At 50.6% G+C, this 22,738-nt stretch overlaps 1 protein-coding gene across 4 annotated transcripts in view; it reads right to left on the bottom strand.

Annotated features, from left to right (window-relative positions):
* The window catches only part of Rbm19 (RNA binding motif protein 19), a 115,734-nt gene that overhangs the window by 69,686 nt on the left and 23,310 nt on the right, over positions 1-22,738 (bottom strand). For all 4 annotated transcript variants that reach the window (XM_008847469.3, XM_008847468.3, XM_029570559.1 and 1 more), the window contains exons 14-21: positions 18,835-18,945; positions 18,220-18,420; positions 16,372-16,486; positions 9,865-10,031; positions 9,480-9,540; positions 7,900-7,979; positions 6,282-6,337; positions 3,472-3,588 (exon numbers count right to left, since the gene is read on the bottom strand). In XM_008847469.3, the coding sequence (XP_008845691.1) occupies positions 3,472-3,588; positions 6,282-6,337; positions 7,900-7,979; positions 9,480-9,540; positions 9,865-10,031; positions 16,372-16,486; positions 18,220-18,420; positions 18,835-18,945 (908 nt within the window). The remainder of the gene's footprint in view (positions 1-3,471; positions 3,589-6,281; positions 6,338-7,899; positions 7,980-9,479; positions 9,541-9,864; positions 10,032-16,371; positions 16,487-18,219; positions 18,421-18,834; positions 18,946-22,738) is intronic.

Below are 22,738 nucleotides of genomic sequence, written 5' to 3'. Positions count from 1 at the left end.
TCAGCTGATGGGGCAGAGAGAAATGACTGTGCAGGGCTGGGAGATGTGCTAAGAGGTATGCTTGTGGAGACCAGGGAGACAAGAAAGCTACAGAGACCTTTTAGGGACTCAGCACTGTTGTGAAGGACAGGGGCTGCCTGGAGGCTGAGCCTGGGTTCAAGTCCTGCCTCTACTGCTTTGGTTATGTTTCAGTCACAGTTAACACTTATTAGCCACTAGCTACACCAGAGACTCAGAGGCTCCCTGGATGATGTCACTGAATCCTCTAACAGCCTAGGGAAGCCATGTGGTGGTGGTGGTGGGAGTGGGGGAGCCAAGTGACAGCCTATGGTATCAGACCAATGAATGGTTCAGATTTGAGCTTGGAAGCTGGTCTCTCCCTGGGAAACTATAATAATGACCCTGCAGAGGTGACAAGAAGGAGCCCTGGTAACTTTAAGTGCTTTAGCTCCAATGCCTGAAGCTTGACAGTAGTGACCATCAGCATCTGTCACCACATTGTCTTCACATGTCACAGCACAGATCACCACTCAAATCAGCCAGGGGAAACTGAGGCCCAGAACATGAGGAGCAGAAGGAAGCATGAGTGTCTTTATCTGCTGCAGGTTCAGTGGTGACTTTTCCAAAGGGTGACCCTCAAATTCCCCCAGGCCAGGCTCCCACAGACAAATGGCCCCACAGCCCACAGTGCCTCCTGTCCAGGTTCTGCAGAGATGGGCTGGCTTATGGAGAGGGAGTGTGGTGCTATGGGGCCCAGGGGGCACTGGAGCCTCTTGGAAGGGACTAGGAAATGCTGTCCCACCCCAATGGGCAGCATTAGGACCTGGTGCACTGTGCAGTCCTGCACTCTCACAGGTACACTGTCCTGGCTGCTGATGGACTCTTCCCTAGCCTTCTGCTGCAGTGGCAGAGAGGGGGACTGAAGAGTCTCTTGACACAGCTGCATTCCCCTGGGCCGAGCACAGTACCTTGTACAAACCACGCAGTCACTGTGCAGTGTCCCACCAAAGCAACATGGAGGTGACGGCTCCTTCTAGACATGGGAGGACAACACATTTGCTCACCCAACCCCAGGTCACAGCACTGAACCCCACATTGCCAGCTCAGCAGTACAGCCTTGAGCAAGCCATGCCTCTAGTCTCCTTTGGGCACAAGGCAGCCCTCCCATCCCCATGGCTGCTTGGTCAGGGTGGATCCAGCACTGGCAAGGCACCAGACACAGAGTGCAACACATATGCACACCCCTGAAACATGGGTGATCGTGACTGTTCCTAACAGGAAAAACCCCCGAATCCTGCCTGATATAGTGGGCCTGACCAGTTCCCCCAAACCCCCAAGCATCCCCTAGCCAGTGACCTTTGGCTGGCCAGTGGCTTTGTCTGGAATCATGCCTGGGACACCAGCTTCACGTCCCTGGAAAGGCTCACAGCGACCCCTGCTGTCTGACACTGCAATCTGCCTCAAATCTTAGTAGCAAGGCGCTAACAAAAGCCATCTCAGGAGGAGGTTCCAGCTTGGGGGTGTAGGAACGCACGTCAGGACAATAGCAGGGAGAAGGGACACCTCATGTAAGTACGATCAGTGGACACTAATTCCCTATCTTCTAAAAATGCATATAATACGCAGATCAAACAAAGCACTTTCCCTTCTCTTGCGGTCTTTTGTTTCCCTGGATAAGTGTCACCCCCAATACACCATGGAACCAAGCGACACTGTCATCTGCGAGGGATGTGACTTCCCACTCAACACGCACTCTTCTCAGCAGGCTCGTTTTGATGTGGCAGCTCTGAAATTGGAATCTTTTTTAAAAGCAGAAGCACGGTAAGCAAGCAGATGAGCGAGACATGCGCCTCTCACAGTGACAACACCCTCGGTCTTTTGATGGATATGCACTGGATGTAGGGGTGTGAGAAATGCCCCCCTGCGACCCCATCTCATCTGGCATCACAGTTCAGGCACTGGAGGCGATGGTGGAATGGCCTCAACCCTGCTGACCAGGGCGGTAAAGGCCCTATCCTAGGGCATGGTGAAGAGAAACAAACAAGGTTGGAGCAAATTCCCCAAACAGCCACGCTCTTAACCTCACAGCAAGAGCAAAAAGGGTCAACCCTGCTGACCAGGGCGGTAAAGGCCCTATCCTAGGGCATGGTGAAGAACAAACAAGGTTGGCGCAAATTCCCCAAACAGCCACGCTCTTAACCTCACAGCAAGAGCAAAAAGGACATGTTTCACAAGAAACTTCTTTCTCCAAAATCTGGAACCATCATGCAATCCGTTTACTTCAGAAGATGCCAACAGGTCATTCTAACAGGGATGCCACATGGCAAAGCAGAAAGCAGAGGCCGAGTAACCAAAGCCTGGGTTAGAGATTCTAAGCTGGTCACTCTATACAGGCCATGGGCTGAGTCCCTAGAGCACTCTGAGACCCCACGGGAGCCTCAGCAACAAGCTTGGAGGGATGACCTCACCCACTGTGACATTCTAATGGTTACGTGGCTGAGGCTCCAGCACATGCCTGGGGGTGGCTCAGGATGAAGCATCTCCCTCTCACACTGTCACAGATCATCTGTTTCACTCAGTGCCTGGGACACCTAAGGAATAACTCAGATCAAAGTGCTGCACCGTGCCAGGACGGAGATGGCCAGCCTGTGGTCCTGAGGCAGGATGGACTAAGGCCTTGTGAGCCTTGTTTCTAAAGAGTCCATCAGTCCTTCCGGGATTCCCTATAAGAATTCAGGCTGATGGATCATCTTTCAAATTGTGAGCAGAACAGTTCTTACAATGGAGTTCTGCCTGACATCATGGCTGTGTGACACGGAGCCCTGCAGCCTCCATCTCTGCTGTGGCCAGTCTGTCTTTGAGTCTGGTTACCTGCCAGGCACCCCAAGCTGAGTTTGCCTTCCTGTGTTAATGGTGACCATGGCTTGCATTACTATGTAGGTAATTCTCTGTCCTTCCAAATGGCTTTTCCTAGAGAGCAACTGGGACCAGTAGTCCCATTCTCCATGGGATATTAGGGTCCCATGGGCACTGAGATGTAGAGCCCAGTGTCTGGTCCCCACCTCTGGGAGAGGGATTGACTCTCTGGGAACACAGCCTGTGCAAAGGAAAGTCTGTAAGTCCCTAGGAGTGTGGATGTGCCTATGAGGGACAGTCATCCCCTACGCCACCAGGGAGACCTGACAGTGAGCTGGGGTGCAGCCATCAAGACTGGTCCCTCTCCTGCTCCTTGGTGACAGGAACTGAGATGCAGTACATACCTGGCCAACCCCTGCCAGGGAAGGCAAGACCACTGCAACTCTCCTGTATCAACCACGCTGGAGATTAAAGGGAGACAACTCAAAGGCAGACAAAAAGTAACATCTGAAAAGCCCCTGTGCTGGCTGCAGAAGCATGTCCAGGACCCAGGACCCAGGCCACATCCCTGGCCTCCAGTGGGCGCTCTGCCCACAGGTCGGCGTTGGAACCCACCTGAAGAGCTCTCGGATCTCCCGCTGGTTGGCCTGGAACGGGATGTTGCGTACTAGGATTTTGGAGGTCGTCTGCTTCCTGAGGACTTGTTTCTTCCGAGAGGGTGTCAGGGCTGGCCTGGGGGTGGGGGAGGGGAACACAACAGGTTATTTGGGGTGTCAACTGCTTGCCTACAAATCCACCCTACAGCCTTCCTACCCAGAAGTGAACTGCAGAAGGGGCCATGATGAAAATGGAAGAACTTAAGTTTGTCTCCAGACTCAGGGTGACGGGGACTATAATTTTCCTCTCTTCAAACAGCTGTGGCTAGCTGATCAATGCAGCCCCAGTGTTGCTGTCCTTTATCTTACAAGGACCATGAGAAAGAACTCCCATGATGGATGAAACGGTTTGCACCAAACCTGGGTCCACTTTTCTCTTCTTGATAAATGATGGACAGTCCTTGCAGGCTTCTAGACCCTTCACTAACCCAAGGGGCACCCATGGGCCTAACCACGGAAGGGCCAGGTGTGGAGAGGGATTCTCTGAGCCAGGTGCAAAGCCACCCTGAATTCAGTCCCACTCTTGCCCCTGCTCATCCAGAGTCCTTGCACTCCTCCGGGGTGGAGGAGGGGCCTGACTCTGAGTTAACAAGCTGCAGACAATGCCAAGTCATCTGCACAGAATCTGGGTGAGGGGCACCTACAGGGCAACTTATGGGCAGCTAGCTATACCACCAAGGAGAAAGTCCCTGCTCTCAGCAAACTTAACAGCTCATATGTCCTTTAAAGGGGTGGAGTCCTGGGGAGGGAAGGGACAATGGGGGAACTCTTGAGCTCCTCCCCTTATGTGACAGAACATCAGTGCCGCATGCTGGTAACCACAGCTGCTGAGAGTACAAAAGCACGACGGCCAAGACCAGAGAACAGTGTATTATACAACACTAGCAAACTCTGTGAGCCTCTCTGCTCACCTCCTCAGTTGTGAAACCAGTGTAGCAATGGTGTCAGTGTCACCACTGTGTGGGGTGTGTGAGGATTTCACATGGAAACACTCAACCAACTGCAGCCCTGTGATAAGCATTGCCCAGTCACTTCACACACCCCCACCTCCTCAGAGGGCTCCCTGTTTCCAGTACAACAGCAGCCCCCTTCCTCAACATGTACCCCAACTCTACTCTCCTAGTGTGCATCCCTACCTTGAGGATTCTATCGTGTTTCCCCATCTGTCTTGCCACTCTGGGGCCGTGTCATCCAAAACAGCAGCTCGTGTTTAGAAACCCTCGGTGGCTGGGCTGGCCCATCTGAGATGGTCTATGGTGAGCCCTGCCTCTTGGTACCCATGCCTATGAAGCCTTCCCGAGACAGCTGAGGTGACTGCCGAACTTCTGAGACCAGGCCATCGCCACCAGAGGCACTGCTGCTTTCTCCTCACCACCTTGGCTTACTCCCCACTGGCCACCATGTCGGAAGGATGCTCAAGCAGCTCCAGAGGGCAGCCCTGAGTGAGGCCTCAGGCCTCCTGCCCAGGGTCACCTCAGAAGCTGACTGTTTGGCCCTGGGTAAGTCCTCAGGTGCAAGAAACCCCAGTTGATATCCCGAATGCACCCTTGGGGAGACTCCATAGACCCCAAGCTGAACCCTGGCTGACCCACTCCTGGACTCCTGACCCACAGAACCTGACACCATCACCGCTATCCTATAAGCTGTGCAGTCTGAGGGGCAGCGTCATGCAAGATCACACAGCGGTGCCTGCCACATAAGTCCTGACAGCCATGTTGCTGAATGGCACCACAGTGGACAGCACAGTGAAATATTTGCATGCTATACAAGGTTCCATGGAGCAGTACTGCCCTACAATGTAACCCACAGGGAAGCTCCACCCCAGAGCCCAGGAAGGTGGGGCACCCTGGCTTTTCATAGTTTTGCTCAAACAATGACTCTACTGGCCAGGAGGCAGGAGCTCAGAGGCTTGAACCCAGGTTGGCCCTGAGGACAGAGCCTAGGAAAGAAAGATGGCTGCCCTGAGTGCCTAGGGGTATGGTGTGTGCCAAGTGCCTTTACATCCTCTCAGGTCCTGTCACCACTAGCCCAAGGCCGCACAGCTGCTGGATCAGACTCTGAAGCTCTGGTTCAAATACGGGATCCTACTTCTAGTTTGGGAAGCCCTTGTACCAAATTTTCTCCTCACTGAGGGTAACAGAGCAGGCAGTTGAAGGGAAATCCCAGAGCTGGCTCCCACCACATTCTCAAGCATCCCACCTGCCTCTGTCGTCCATGTCTGGCCCTTGTGTCCAACCCTTTGGCATTGCAAAATGATGTTGTCATCTACAAAGTTTCCTCAATCAAGTTACAACATCAACAATTCATAATGTTTGAAATTTAGGATTTTGTGCTGGGTCACATTCATGGCTATTCTGCGATACTTGGCTGCATGTGGCTCAGGCTGCAGGCTGCAGACTCCTAGGTGTTGCAGGCAGCTTGTCTGAGCACTAGCAGCTTTTGTGTTATTTACTTCTATCACCAAGGTGAGTGCAAGTACTTATGTTTTCTCTTCCAGGGACTTCTATGTGCTGGGCAAACACACTGAGTTAGACCCTCAGCCCCACCTATCCTTTCATTAGAAAACCACGTAAACTTTCTATCCAGGGGATGGGCACTGGCTGGTGGTGTTTGGCAGAGAAACAGATGTTGAGGTTGGCAAGTGAAACCTTAACGGGAAGAATCCTAAAGCGGTGAGGAATCGGGTGGGAGAAGGGCACTTAAGGGCTACAAGACACTCGAGCAGCCAGCACCAAGGTCAGAGAGCATTGCCATTCATTCAAGACTCACTTAGTGGCCCGTTCCGAGATCCGCACTTCCAGCTTGTGACCGTCCACAACGTGACCCTACGAGACAAGATGACCCAGCTTGTCACTTCTTCACACTTGCCCTTCCCCAGCACCCAGCTATGGCCTGAAGGTGAGTCAGCCTGTCCCAGGCAGAGGGGGCTGGTGGGAACTGAGGACAGAGATGGCTTTTATAGAAGGGGCCCCTCAAGCCAGGCAGCAGCCACTGGCCACAGAGACTGAGCCTCCCAGTGTTCTCCTGACCTCCCGACCAATTAAGGAACAGTTTCCACCGTTAGAGGTGGTTTCAGGGAGACAAATATGAAAGCCTAGCTTGCAGACAGTTCACTATAGTTCAGAGGCTCTTTGTGTGAAGTTCTAAACTATTTGGAGCTGCACATAAGCTGGGTTCTAATTGGAGTCCCTGGACGCTGGTGTATTAGCAAAATGATCCCTGGAAATCCCTTAGTTCTCCAGAAAATACAGTATGTGGGGCTCTGGATATAAGATTCTTGGCAACAATGTGCACACATGTGCATCACAGCACATGGTACAAAGTATACCACATGTAAATGCCAGTCTACTGACTCTTGAAAAACAAAAGTGAAAACATGGGTCACTATTTGCAGAGCTGAACTTTGAATATCTGGGGTCCAGGAACAAAGTGGGGTTTCTACTGAAAAGGCAAAACAAAAAACCCCCTATCTCTGCCTTGCATGGCCAAGGATGTAGCTGTCTTCCTGAGTGAAAGTCCAGCTCTCTCTGGGACTGCTACAAGCCCCAGGCTGCCTGGCTCTCTGCAACCCTCTCACTGGTGAGGGTCCCAATCTGCTTCTGGAATGTAGAGCCTGTGGAAGGACATCTCTCTCGTCTCTGACTCAGTAGGATGCTGTGTCTGTCTAAATACTTCTCAGCCCCTCCACATACCTTCACTGCTCATGCCCTGGCCCAAGTCACAGAGCTGTCTAGTCTGGGTGGCTCAAGGGTTTTTCCCAGTCACCTGTGGACTACCCACTCTTGGTAAGGCAGCTCAGGAAACTGTCCTAGGACTCCCATCAGAGCCTCAAGCCTCCCACTGCCTTCCTGTCCAATGCTAGTCCTTTATCACCTCTAAGATCTGGCCCCCGACCCCTATACCTTGTATCCAGATGCCCACTCTATACCCCACCCCCGCCATACTGACCTTGTTTTGCTGCTCAAACACAAAGTTCATTCCCACCTCAAAGTTACTACCAAAGGCCCTTTTGCACAGGTGTTCCCTCCTAGCCTGCCCTCCTCCAGATCTCTGGGCAAAAGACTTCTTTGCATCTATAGGTATCAGCTCAACTATCACTTCCTTAAGGAGTCTTCTGATCCTGTATTCTGAAGTACCCCCTTGGGCACTATTTTTACTTGAGCCCTTACCCTGATCTGTTCTCTCGTATTTTTTCAGGGGTGCACTGCCTGTCTTTCCCACCTAAAATAAAGAGCGTGTCTACCCCAGGCCTAGCACAATGCCTAGCACAGACTAGTCCCCACAATCAAAGTATGTGTAGAGTGAATCAGAGTAACCACAGAGGGGTGAAAAAGGCTCTGTTTACCCTGAGCAGTGGCCTCAGTGATGGCCTAGGACCCCAGCTTACCTGGAGCTGCTTGAGGGCTTTCTGGGCCTGCTCGGGCTTCTTGTATTCCACAAACCCAAACCCCATGGAGAGCAGCGTGCCTGACAAAGAGAAGGGGCAGGTGGGTGGGTGGGTACGGAATTAACACCCCAGGAGCACTTGTGAGGGTTCCATGGCTGGAACCCCACTTTTCTTTCTCTTCCCTTTCACACCCCTCTAAAGAGACCTCTGCTCCTGGTACCAGGCATTTATGATGGGGTATCCTGACCACTCTGCCAATGGGGTCACAGGGCTGCCACTGGAGGCCTGGTTAGCTATTAATTAGCAGATGACTGGCATGATAATTAACTTCATAACAGAATTCTGCCTTTGGGAAAGAGCCTGTACTAACAGATGACTACGGCTGTGATGTGGAGAAGATGCTGCTATGCCTAAGGCAGAAGGCGGATAGTGAGCACACGAAGACTTCTCTATGTGATCTGACCATCGACCACACCGCTTCCTGGATCTCAGAAACAAAGTCCAGACAGGAAGGGAGACCAGGTTAGTGGGTCTTTTTTGTCCTTACATAATTCTAGGCAGCGAACAGTTTAGACAGCAAGAGTTCTCATGAATATTCTATCAATTTGTGCTTCCTGACCCACCATGTCTGGGTTACAGCCATAGGTGTGAGTCCTGGTATCCCAACCTGGTTTGACATTCCTGAAGAACAGGGGTGTCAGGACAACATAGGGTTCCCTACACACTCAGGGAGAAACACACATCTCTCAGAACGGGAGTTTACTGGAGATATACCCTTGACTGTGGTAATCAAGTCAAAATGAAGTCATCAGCTCACCCCACTCCAGTCCAGCTGGGGTCCTTTACAATCTAGGGGGCAGGCTAGGTATCATGGCTGTATTTCCCAGCACTGGGAGGCTGAAGACAGGGACCTGCCTGAGGGACACTGAGCAGCAGACATTGTGACTCATCCAGCACACTATACACAGTATGGCATCCCCACCAATCCTATCTAACCAAAGGGTTGGGGACCACATGATATGAGAGGGCAGAGGCTTGGTCCTGTCCATCCCTGCAGGAGGTCAGGGTGACCTCAGCCAGGGGGGCCAGGAGACTCAGGATAAGACCTGGGGCAAATGGAGAGGGGAGGGTAATTTCCACAGGGCCTATGTACCCATTGGCAAGGGCAGTACAGGGTTAATGGCTCAGTGAAATGTTCTAGAACTTCTACATCTGAGTTACAACCCTAGGAAAAGGGGAGGGAAAGCCCAAAGCCAGTCATTCCTTGGTATGCCAGGCAAAGTTCCAGAACACAGATGTGAAGGTAAGTGGAGGTTTCTGCTCCTGAGGGTTGTCCCCATGGAGCTGCTCCAAAGCTACCTTCCTCTCTGAGAAGGTTCTGGAATGAGATAACCCCATGTGCATGGCTGGATCTGCTGAAGCAGGAGGCCTAAAGCAGCCCAGAGACTAGACCGGAAGTAGATAGCTCTTGGAAACCAAAGGGACTTCAAGATGCATTGTGGAGGATGGTCTTCTATCTCCCACCCTCACACAGCAACTTCTGAAAGCATTCTGTGCTGAGATTCACAAGGGCTAAATACCTGCTTTGTTCTTCTTCTTGGAGATGGAGCAGCTCCTCACTGCTCCCACTCTGGAAAACACCTGAAAAAGAGCATCACCGTGCCTGTCAGTAGCGGCCTCTACAGACCATCCACACACATCACTTCCTTAGGACATGGACTTGCCCCTGAGGTGGGCAAGGGGTCCCTCCTCCATCAGCACCTCTCCTCCACTCCACATCCCTCCTCCATCAGCACCTCTCCTCCACTCCACATCCCTCCTCTGTCAGCACCTCTCCTCCACTCCACATCCCTCCTCCGTCAGCACCTCTCCTCCACTCCACATCCCCCCTCCATCAGCACCTCTCCTCCACTCCACATCCCCCCTCCATCAGCAACCCTCCTTCCATTTCCAAATCCCACTCACTTCTTTCAGCGTCTCCTCTGAGGTGCTGAAGTTGAGGTTCTTAATAAAGAGAGTGCTTCCTGGGAGGCTCTCCTCTTCCTCCTCCTCTTCCTCCTCCATCTTGGCCGAGGAATCCTCTGCTTTTTCCATCACAGCCTTTTTATTTTCTGGAGTCTCACCGTCTAGTACTGGTTCCAACAACAAACAAGCCCATTACATGTCAATGCTCAGCAGTCTCTCAGGGCCTAAAGCACAGAACCTGCTAGACTAAAGGCTCCTGCTTCTGGAGGAACTGTCGGGAAGAACTGTGCTAGGTTGAGAGAGAGAAGGAGAGAGAGGGGGAGGGAGAGGGGGAGAGAGGGGAGTGAGAACAAGAACAAGAACTTGAGACAGGCAGAAAGACAGGAACTGCCATTGGCCCAGTTTGAAAGGGAGTGACTATGAAGCACAGACCAAAACTATGAGTGCCGAACAGGACCAGGCCTTGAACCTGAACCTTGGACCTGAAGGATTCAACCCAAATCCCCTAGATATGCGGAACAGCGAGATTCACCTGGACAGGATGCATTAAATCTAGTCATATCATGGCATAACAAAGAACTGGAGAAAGCACTAGACACAAGCTGGACATCAGGAAAGTTATAGGACTAAAGGGACTGGAATAATATAGTCACTAAAAATGATATATGCAAATTACATATATACAACTGTGCCACGAAACAAACCTAATGAAAACAAATTACATGTACAGCGTAGTTCTATCCTGCTGAGCAAACACGTCAGATACAGACACACAGGAAGAGGCGATGGCAAAGAAAAGCAGAGAGGGGTCCTCCTAAGTGCCTGTGGCCATTCCGCACTGAAGCAGCACTTCCAAGAAGGGCAGCTGTAGGCCAGGAGGGGACAGACTGGGCAGGGCCTGTCAGGGCCAGTAGCACAGCCATGTGAAGTGCTTCCCAAGGGACAGTGACACCCTTCAGGTGACTGAGAAGAGATAACTGCCCCATCTTCACTCTCCTGCCTCTGAAGGGACTTCCCAGTGTTCAGGCCTGTCCACTTTCACACAGGATCCCCAAGGACAGCTCTCTCTCAGGTCCTTCCCAAAGCCAAAGGCTAAATTCTGACTCAGTGTCAACTGCTATGGCACAAAGCCACCCTTTTATGCCTTCTGAAAATAATGCAGATTCTGACACCGGTGAGCCACACAGCTTGTTTCTCAGTCCCTCTGAGCCCAGTACCCAGCTGGGAGCCCTAGGAGAAAACAAATACTACAGAGGCTCCTCACCAGCCTAGAAACAGACACGTGTCCTTCAGTGAGGCAATGGGTACCTAAAGAATATTCTGGAAGCTTGTGCAACTGAACCCTAAATCTCGGGCATCCCTAGGTTGGTGTGAGGGGTTCATGAGAGACTAAAAGACATTTTTACAGAAAAGAGAACTGTAGGGAAGACAGTGACAGAGATGGTACATGGCCTGGTGAGTGGTCCCTTCTTGGCACTGGCCAATGGCTGTCACTTGGGGAGGTCGCCTCAGGGTAGCTGGAGGTTCAAAATTTTCAAGAGAAGTGCAAAGTCCAGATCATTTTTGAAAAACCAGTTTATCAGCTTGACACCTGAAGTCCATAGCATTTGACTTTCATCCTAGGCTGGGGTTAGCAAAGGGAGCAGCTCCCTGGGCCTCCTGCTCACACCCTGGGCCTCTTGTTCTGCACCCTAGCCTGTGAAAACTTCTGGAAGACTGCTCACCCTACCTCCTCCTCCTGTCCCTGGTCTGAAATTCAGCCAGCTCTCAGCAACATCCGGGGCACTGCCAGCCTTTGGCACGACCACAGGGAGGTGACTTGCAACTTTAGAAGCAAAGCTGGGCTGAGCAGAGGTTGTATTCAGTACTCTGGAATGGGCAGGTTCCTCTCTAGAAGGTCAACTGCTCCCAGGTCCAGCCTCAGAAGGTGTGGACCTAGAGAATGACTGGCACCTATTTCTGGGGTATCAGCTAGCCTGGCCAGTACTTGCCTCCAACTTCTACTGAGTCAACCAACACTCTTCCACCACATCAGAAACAATACCCAGCTGGAAATGAAGGCTGCGTTTCAGTCACAGCCTGGGCATGGGCTGCCAGCCTCCCTACACTCATCCCAGGCCCCTGGGTCCTGGGAGAGCCAGCCAGCCACACATCAATCTTCAGAGATCTGGGAAAGGGGGCCTGGAAGTGGGTGGGGGAGACTTCAGGTGAACCATGATACATGTGACGGCTGCCCTGGCTCTGCCACACACTAGTTGTGGCCAGCGACTCCAGGCCTTTTCTCAGTAGCCTCACCTGCACTAAGGTATTTAACAGAACCATATGGTACACAGGTGCGTGTGTACACTTCTATACCCAGCACCAGGCTGTTCTATAGCACAGGTGGCCATGGCTTCATCTGTATGCCTGGATATCATCACTGGTCATTTGGACAGCTGACCAAGTGGCTGCACTGCTGGTCCTGCCTTGGGACTGGCCCCTCCCTAGCTAGCCAGCTTCTCCCAACCTCATCCCTGGCCTTGCCCTCTGGCCTGCTCTACACCAACTATACTGGCCTCTTTGTTGATTGCCAGGCCTGCCAAACCCATGCCATCAGGTCCCAGGACACACATGCTCCCTGTGAGGGCAATTCTTGCCCCACTGTACTTCCAGTGGGCTCCACCCTGGGCTCAGCTATTCTCCATCTCCCTCCCAACGTCAAATCACCTTCCGGACTGGTTTGTATCTGTGTGTTCCCCAATACAAGGGGTACTCATGAAGAAAACGCTGGCCCGGACTGGGTGATCCCTACACTCCCAGCCCCAGGCTTGGAGAAGACATACCAAAAACACTTGTGGAAATGAGTCTGTCATACTCGGCCTATGCCTGGAATACAGAGGCCCAGCGACCATGCTGTGTTCTGGAGTTGTGAGGTCACGGGCTGAGACCCAGAGGCTGATGGCTCTGAGTCACTTCTGAACCTCTCCACAGGTTGACATTTCACAAGCCTCTTTGTACTTCCCTCCCCAGCTACAATCGGGAACAATAAAGATGCTACCTCAGACGCCTTGAGAACGGCCCCTGGGCCTGCCTGAAGCACCCAACCATGGCAGCTTCCTCATCGTCACCCTCACCCTTCTTGTACACTGTACAGAGGCTGGCAAGCCTGCTGGGACCGTGGAGGAAAAACCTGGGGGTCCCGACTCTGTGTGAAAAGACAGCATAAAGACAGAGGTGCTGAATCTGCTCTGACCCAGGTGCTGAGAAGGTCACACACCTCCAGGGGACCACATCCCTGACAGCCATCTTATACCCTCCCTGGCCACCAGGCCAGGCCAGGCCCTGCTGTGGCTTGCACCCACAGGGAGGGCTGGAGGTGGCCAAGCATCAGGTGATGCGGCCAGAGGTCTGTTTTAAAAAGCAATTCTGGGGCTTGAGAGAGAACTCAGTGGTTAAGAACACTTGCTGTTCTTCCAGGGGTTGGGTTTGATTCCCCGCACCCATAAGGGAGCTGTCTATAATTCCAGTTCCAGGGGAACCAATGCCCTCTTCTGGCATCTGCGTGGGCACTGCATGCACGTGGTATACTTATATACATGCAGTCAAAACACTCGTACACATAAAAATAATAAAATATTTTTAAAAAGCACTTCTACCCCAGCCCCAAGTGGAAAGTTGGGAAAGAAAAACTAGGTGCTGTGAAACCCAAATGGATGCCAGCCAAACCCCCAGGAAGCAGATGGGGGAGGAACAGAACAGCAGCCAGGCTGGTCAAGGCTGCAGCCAGGCTGGGCCAAGGATCCAGAAACAAGGTGGGCTGCGGGGGCTAGAAGAAGTGTCTTGGTTGGTACAGGGACAGGCAGTCTCACGTGCCACAGGGGCATTATCATCATCAGGCTGCAGAATTCCCCCGCCCCATCCCACTACAGGCCCACAGCAGAGCCTGTTAGCAGCAGCATGCAGCTTTGTGGGACCTCCCCCTAGCTCAGAGCCCTTTATCTGGAGATGAGGGTCTTGGTTGTGGAGGAGATAAAACATGCTGCCCCCTCTCCCCCAGGATCCATGCAGGGACCAGAAGAGCCTTGCAGAGAAGCAGGGGCTGCCACCCTCTGCTCTCCTTCTATCCTTCCTGGCCTGGGAAAATCCCAGTCTGGGTCCCTAGTCTCATCCTACAGGGACTGGGAGAGTTGGGAGTTCCTGAGAGCAAGGTGAGGAGGGCTGGTGGGGAGGACTGAAGAACAGGGACAGAGGGGACTATGTAGTAAAAAGGAATAAAAGAGCCACAGGAGGCCAGAACAGGTTTGACAAGTGGCAGTGAGGGTGATGTAGACACTGTGGACACAGCTGGGCTGGGCAGGGGTGCAGACAAGGACCACTTCCTAGCCCAAACTTGGGAAGTTTGTGTGTGGGGAGGGAAGCTGGGCCCTCCTCCCAGCTCTTAAGGCTTCCCTGGTGCAGGTCACAGGCAGTGGGCCTGGTAACCAGCCCTTCCCAGGTCAGGGCCTGGTGAGGACAGGATGACAGGGAGGACCGACTCCAGCCTCTAGACTCTGGATGCCGGTACTGGGACATCTCCCTGAGTACCAGAGCACACCTATCCCAGGACCACCACTGACACTACTTGGTCCATTTCAGCTGCCCCCCTCCCCCCCCACAGCCAGGAACTCTGGAATCAGGCTCCATGTTGGATGTGGCCTGGTCAGCTTGTACAGTGGCAGGCACACAGCTCTGGACAGCTACAAGAGAACTCAAGGTGATGCCATCTGACTCCAAGTTCTGGCAAAGGCTTTGGGGGCTCCTGCAGTCATTTTATAGATGCAGAGCAGAAGGCTGCCCATGCACTGGGAAACACTCACATGCCCCCGGAGTACAGAGCCTTGTGGTTGAGGATACAAAGGCTTTGGGCACCTGTAGGCAGAAAGCAAGGCAACCCTGAAACCACCTTTAAACTTCATGCTTGAAGGGTTAGGACAGAGAGCAGCATTACCCAGCCCTCCTGTACAGAGGGATGGAGCTTCAGTCTTCCCAGTCCCTCACTTCACTGGACTCCTCTAGTCTATGGAGCTGCCTTGCCCCATACCTAGAGATGCGTGGGGTACAGACAGCCTGGCCCCTGCCTCACAGGGCTCACAGTCTTGCCAAGATAGAAAGGAAAAAGGTGAAACAAAGAATAAATACAAATGGTGAAAGTGTCAGGGGATAACAGATGATTCTAAAGGGAGAAACACGAGGATATGGTGAACACACCACACAGGGGTCACCTTGGAAGGCCCAGTGCCTCACAGCTCCCTGCTGCTGCCCATAGTAGAAGAGGCCTCCTGGTGCTGTCAGGGACCCCAACCCCAGCCAGTCTTCATGTTTGAAAGGAGCACTTGCTTTGGGTCAAAAAGTATTAGCAAAGTTAAAGGCAGCAATGAACTGAGAGGAAAGGCAGCTGGGGGCTGAGGTGAGAACAAATTCGAGGAGAATGCGGGAGGCTCAGTGGTTTAACACCTGTAACACATCTACAATGCTCTAGGTTCCACCCCAGCACCCTAATAAAGCAAACAAACCCAGGACCACACAAAGAGAATTATTTCAATGGGATGCTAAGCAGGTTTGAGAGTACCCTAGTCTACCAGACAGCAACACTGACAGACAGGTGTTAATGAGGGGTCTGGAGGGTCTGCCCAGCAACCACAAACACTTCAGGAGTCTCAAAGATCAGAGACTTTCTGCTGGAACAAGGGTTCTGGACTAGCAGGTTCACCATGCCCACTATCAACTGAGCTGGTCCTCAAGAGCCACACAGACACAGCTGACACAGCTGGCAACTGTTTGGTGACACCCATTCAATTTAACTGAGAAGGGGATCTGGATCTAATCCTTACACTGGCAATCTTGCTCTTCTACCTTGACTTTTCTTGGTGCAATATTTTTTAAGTAATATATATGTATATGTAAATATGCATATTTTAATATACAATAGTTTAACATACAATAGAAGGGCCAATGAGATGGCTCAGTGGGTAAATGCACTCGCTGCCAAGCCTGATCTGAGTTCAGTCCCTGGACTCCACATGGTGGAAGGTGAGAACCAACTACTGCAAGTTGTCAGTTGACTTCCACAGGCAGGCATGTGCACTCAGGAGGCAGAGGGTCAGAAGCTCAAGGTCATCTTCAGCTACACAGAAAGTTCAAGACTATCCTGAGCTACATGAGACCCGGACTCAAAAAGCAAACAAAAAACCCTCCCGCACAAAACAGCAACCCACAACATGAAAGAACAGGGATGGAATGAAGGACTAATTATCTCTTTTTACAAAATCCTTATTTTCATCAATGGAATATTCATGTCTATTGTGGAAGGAACGGTTACTATTGTACTGACAGGGAAATCCCGACCTCCACAGTTCTCAAAGCCTCACTAGTGGTCTGCAGGATGAACAAAGCATGTTAGGTCAGTGGCCTGATGAGGTCCAGACACCCAACCCCTCCCCTCACTGCTGCTGGCTGCCCAGGCCTGGTGGTCCCAGACTCTGCTCTTACCGGTCTCTGGCTCCACCTCCTCCTTTTCAGCAGGTTCTGCAGGCTCCTTCTTCTTCGGGGCTGTGCTGAAAACACCAATAGGAGCCCACTCCAGGTACAGGGGGACATGGTGGAACTGCAGAGACAGAGGCGCCAACACTCTGGGTCCCCATCAAGGACTGGGCTGGAGAGAGGCTCAATGCCACTGGCAGAAGAGCCTGGAGGTCAGGGGAGATGGAGCCAAGACGAAGAGCCAGGCTCAACGTCCCTCATGCAGCTGGACATCTGGAATAACCCACAGGCCCTGGTGCAGCCATTCAGACTGTGAGGAACAGAGGCCTGTCGCCATAGGACAGGAAGTGGATCCCCTGTGTTTTCATCAGAGTGTGACAGGGACAGTGGAATGGGGTGGCAGAATCATTGGTGAAGTGTACTCCTGTCTGGAGGGGCAGCGTGGCCATCGGGATGACCAGTGCATACTCTTATCACATACGAACACTGAGGCAACACACATGCACATGTGTATAGTCTTTCACAAAAGGCTAAATGAGGCATGGATGTGGTTAGGAACAACTAGTGGAAACTACCCTGCGGACTCCTCAGAAGGCGACTACGGCCAGGGAACAGGCGGGAGATCTGTCCGTGGGCTCTTTCTGAATCTTAAAATGTCACATGATATGAAAGCCTGGCAAGGGAATTATGTTTATGAAAAATGCTTGAGGGCATGGCAGGTAGAGTCACTGGAGATACTGCCTCTTCTCTGTGCAACTCTGGGCCACCTGGCGACCACATGTGAAACAAGGATGCAGTATGCCCTATGAAGAGGCCTTGCTTCATCAAGGCCTTTGACCTCATGCTGTGAGAAGTTTTGGATAACAAGCGTATCTTCTAGAAGTGGTGGAAGAAAGGAAGGAGTGCTTGCTTTTTAGGGGTGCTACTTCTCAGTCCTGAGGCATTCTAGACGCACATGCTTTCAGGTCAGGCAGACTGATTTCTGAGGGCACAAAGGGCACAGAGTACTGGGCTTGGGGCAGTCATGGGTCAGAGCAGCCAAGGATGGGCAGCCTGCACCATGGGGATGTGAACACCTGCTCCTAAGCACCACGGGGATACTGAGGTCTGTGTGTCATAAAAGCACCAAAAAGAGAACTTCCTTGGACTTGGCTGAATAGTGGCTCCCAGTCATGATCTTGAACCCCAGAACCAGTGATTGTGACCTTATTGATAAAAACCACTAAGCTGCAGATCATGAGATTAGACTGCTAGGTTTTATCTGGGTGGCCATAAGTCCAATAAGTGTCCTTGGAACAGAAGTACAGAGGGAGGCTTGACCCAAGAAGAGGCAGCCAGATGAAGACAGGCAGACTGAAGGGACACCAAGCCAAGGGACACAGGACTACCAGAAGAAAGAGTAGGGGACAGACTGCCCCACGGCCTGCAGAGGGAGCAAGCCCACCGCTCGGTGGGATTCTGGCTAAGTGTGGAGAATGGACTCTACTGCTTCACGCCATCCAGCTGACGGTCATTCATCACAGCACCCCAGGAAGCTTGCACCTGCTATTTTCTTTAACCAAGAATCAGAAGGCCACCCCAAGTAGAGAACTGACATCCAGCTCATGGTGGCACAGGACAGCAAGGGTGACAGGATGATTCTAGTCGGGGGTGGGGGGAGGAGAGCCAGAGCGAGGGAGAGGTGCAGGTGTGTTGGAGAATTCTCAGAGGAGCTGGCAGTCAGGGTGGCACTGGCAATCTGATGGAGGAAGGTGGGTTTGGGGCCCTCCCCAGATTCTGGGCACTCCAGCTCACCGCCCTCTCCCCTAAGCAGTCCTTGAGGCTTCTCTACATCCCACCTGAGGTCAGCAGATGTACCTTGGAATAGGCCAGGTGCCTGAAGGCCTTTCGGGCCTCCAGGGGCTCCAGGAACTCTACTATGGCTGTGATGCCACCTTCAGGCAGCAGCACACGGCCCAGGCTGCCGAAGCGGCCAAAGATCTCCTGCAGCTCTGTGGCCAGGGTGCCTGCTGGGAGGTTCTTGGCCAGGATCACAGTCTTGCTTCGCTCTGCTGCAGCCTTTAGGGAGGAGATGAATGTGTAAGCCAACAGGAGCGGGAACTCAGCCTGGCCACAGCACTGACCTGTTGGTTGTGGCCTCAGGGAGAGATGCCTGCAGGGACCTTGGTGGGGGGGATGCTTCCTGGGAACATGCCTGCTCCTTCCATGTCCCAGAAATAGCTCTTCAGAGGGACTGGGGCCTGGAGCTCCAGAGCCACAACTCTGTGAAATCCTAGCCACACATACCCCTCCCCGCCCCCACTGAAACACCCTAAGCTACAGAGTCTAATGGGATAGGGGAGCAATTCTGGGGAGCCAGTCCTGGAAGTTTACCCCTAGATGAGGTTCTCACTACCCAGAACAGTCATTCCCATCTCTGCAGTGGCCACCAGCTTGAGCAACCAGAGGCTCACTGAGTTGGTGAGGACTCACCTGGCTGAAAGAGTCCAGGCTGACGCCGTTGTCGATGAGGAAGCTCCTGACCTCCTGGACCAGCTGGGTCTCCCCCAGAGCCACACGCACAGCCACGCTGCCCCTGGTTTCCTGTGGGAGAAGGAAGGGAAGAGGCCAGGGTGGCCTGTCAGGATGCTGTTCAGAGGGAAATGTGGTCCACTCTCATCACTCGCCATGGATTTAAGTCTCCCGTGGCTCAGACTCTGTGAGTCACACAGAGTAAATGGGGAACTCCATGGTCTCATTCCATCCTTGCCCTTCCCTCATTGTTCTCAGGCAGGAGGCCCTGCTGCTTTTCCTATAGGAGGTACTCCTGCCTGCACTGGCTTCAACACCTGCCCTCTCAGCCTCAGTCAGCTCCTACCCCAGCCTCACTCTGGTCACGTCCCTTGCTGAGCAGCCCAGTTGGACTGTGATGCCCGATCTCCAGGCTGCACCCTGTGTCCTCTACTGGAGGGCACTGCAAGAGCAGGGCCCCTTTTGTGCCAGGTCTGGCCATGCTCCAGGGGCCCAGAGAAGCCTCCTGGCACCCAAGTCACAACAGTCATCCCCCTTACAACAGGTTGTTCCTGCCAAACATGGTGGCCACATCAGTAGAATGTGGCCTATTCAAATCAATACCACACCAGTGTAGTGTTAAATACCCACTGGACTTAAAGACACAGAATGAAAAAGAGTTTGGAATGTTTTCATATTGGGCAAGTGTTCAAATGATAATATTTTAGACATGTCAAACTTCAAAATATGAAAATTAATCCTATGTCCTCTTGTTTTTCTAACATGTGATCACTATTACATGTGATGATATGCATTCTGGCTGTTTTTTTTTGTAATTTTAAAAAATATTTTATTTGACTTCCCTTTGCATCCCTGGGTAGCACAGCCACCAGCTCCCTGGGGTCAGCATCTTTCCTGGGTAAGTTCGGTGGCGCCCACCAAGCCTTGACTCCCCCAGACTTATTCACCCTTCCAGCTCCCCCACCCTATCTCTCCTCCTAGCCTGGGTACTGGTCCATTTCTTGTCTTGGCACCCCAGACACCTGGAATGACCTCTTGGCTCAGAATCCCCACTGCTTCCTGATCCTTTGCATCCAGACCAACCCAATTCCTTCTTGTAGTCCCCAGGAACCCTCTGGGCCTGTTCCCTTCCCCACCTCCCTTTGCATCGCTGGGTGGCACAGCCACCAGCTGCCTGGGGCCAGCATCTTTCCTGGGGGGATCTAGACCTTAGGAGAAAGCCTGAGAGCATCTGATCCTCATCCGACTTGGGCCTTTGTGGGAACTCCTGAGCAGCAAGAGGAAAGCAATTTGGCCACACCAGTATAAAATCAAAAGAGAGAACCTAAAGCCTCAACCAACCAGCTTTTCATGCCCAACAAGTAAACCATAAATGCAGATAAAGTTTACAAAAAGCAGCAGACCTAAACTCAACAAAGGCTTGAGTTTCACACAAGAATCAGAAACTGCAAAAAAAGTATAAATGAAAAACCAAAATAATATATCCCCACCAAGTACCAATAGTCCTCTAGAGGAGTACAACAAGAACCCCCCAGGAATACCAGAGGACATGGACCTCAAAAGAACAATATAAACATGATAAAAGAAGTCAGTGATTTTTAAAGAACACACAAAGAAATCAAAGAACTGAAAGAATATAGGGATAAACTTCTGAATGAATTCAGAAAAGAGCTAAAATATTGAAGAAAACTCAGGCTGAAATGAAGAAAGAAGTGAAACACTCAGTAAGACAATTAGAAACGACAGGAGAAAGCCTCACCAATAGGATGAATGAAATGGAAAACAGAGTATCAAGATTGGAAGATAAAGTGGACGAACTGGACCACTCAAGCAAAGACTATGAAAAATTTAAGAAAGCACAAGAATGGAATATGCAAGAATCGTGTGATACCATAAAAAGACCAAACTTAGGAATCATAGGCATACAGGAAAGAGAAGAATCTCAGGATAGTGGTATGGACCAGATCTTCAACAGGACTGTAGGAGAAAATTTCCCAAAATTAAAGAAAGAGGTACCCATACAAATACAAGAAGCATCTAGAACACCAAATAGAAAGGACCAGAAAAGAAACTCTCCACGGCACAACATAGTAAAAACACTAGATGTACAGAACAAAGAGACAATACTGAAAGCTGCAAAAGAAAAACAACAAGTCACATATAAAGGAAAACCCGTTAGGATCACAGCTGACTTTTCAGTGCAAACTATGAAAGCCAGAAGAGCCTGGACCAAAGTATTCCCAGTTCTAAATGACCACAGATGCCAACTCAGATTACTATACCCAGCCAAAATGTCTATTAGAGTCGAAGGGGAAAGAAAAATCTTCCATGACATAAATAGGCTGAAAGAATTCATGTCCACAAAACCAGCCCTTCAGAGAGTTCTTGAAGCACTATAAAGAGCTGAAGAAAGGAAGGAGTATACCCAAGGGGTTAGAGAAAGAAACTTAATGCAGGTATAACTGTGGAAATGCACAGCTACAATAAGAATGTGAATGGAAATAAAAATGACAGGAATCAATACACATCTTTCATTAATAACTTTAAGTATCAATTGACTAAACTCCCAGTCAAAAGACACAGACTAGTTGAATGGATTAAGAAACAAAACCCATCTTTTGGTTGTCTGTAAGACACTCATCTCACTTTCAAGGACAGGTACTACCTTAAGGTGAAAGGATAGAAAAAAATATACCAAGCAAATGGTACTAAGAAAAAAGCAGGCATTACAATTCTAACATCTGACAAAATAGACTTTAAACTGAAACTACTCAGAAGAGATAAAGAGGGCCACTTCATTCTGATCAAAGGAAAAACTGACCAAGAAGATATTACAATTATGAACATATGTTCACCAAGTTCTGGTGTACCCAACTTCATAAGAATAGTACTACAGGACTTTAAGACCCAGATTAATCCCAACTCATTAATAGGAGGGGACTTAAATACCCCACTGTCTCCATTAGAAGGTGAACAGGACAGAGAATTAACAGAGAGCTATCTGAATTACACAATACCAGACATCAAATGGGCCTAACAGATATCTACTGAATATTCTACCTAAGCACCAAAGAATATACTTTCTATTCTGCACCCGATGGAACTTTTTCCAAAACTGACCAAGTACTGGGGCACAAAACAAACCTCAACAAATACAAAAAGATTGAAATAATTCCATGCATTCTATCAGATCACAATGCAATAAAGCTTAAAATCAACACTGGAAGAAACGCTAGTAACCACATGAACACAGAGAGAGTAAACAACACACTCCTGAATGATGAAGGGGTCAAAGGAGAAATTAAGAAAGAAATAAAAGTATTCCTGGAACTAAATGAAAAGGACAATACCACACAACAAAACCTCTGGAACACGTTGAAAGCAGTCCTTAGAGGGAAGTTTATAGCTCTAAGCACCTATATAAAAAAATTAGAAAGAATGCAAATAAATGACTTAACATTGCAACTTAAGACACTTGAAAAGCAACAACAAATGAAGCCCAAACCCAGCAGAAAGAAGAAGTAACAAAAATCAGAGCAGAAATTAATGAAATAGAAACAAAGAAAACAATACAAAGAATCAACAAATCCAACAGCTGGTTCTTTGAAAAGATAAACAAGATTGACAGACCACTAGCCCAGTGAACCAAAAGAAAGAAAGAGCCCCTCCAAATCAACAAAACCAGAGATGAAAGGGGAAACATCACAACAGACAACAAAAAAGATTCAGAACATTATAAGGGAATACTTTAAAAACTATTATACTACTAAATTTAAAAACCTAAAAGAAATGGACAGATATCTAAAGGCATGGGAACCACCAAAACTAAACCAAGAAGAGATTAACATCTTAAACAGACCCATAA

This window comes from Nannospalax galili, unplaced genomic scaffold (genome assembly GCF_000622305.1).
Source record: "Nannospalax galili isolate Female #2095 unplaced genomic scaffold, S.galili_v1.0 scaffold120, whole genome shotgun sequence".
NCBI lineage: Eukaryota > Metazoa > Chordata > Mammalia > Rodentia > Spalacidae > Nannospalax > Nannospalax galili.
Note: the sequence above shows the minus strand (reverse complement) of the source record. Positions and strands in the feature narration are given on the sequence as shown.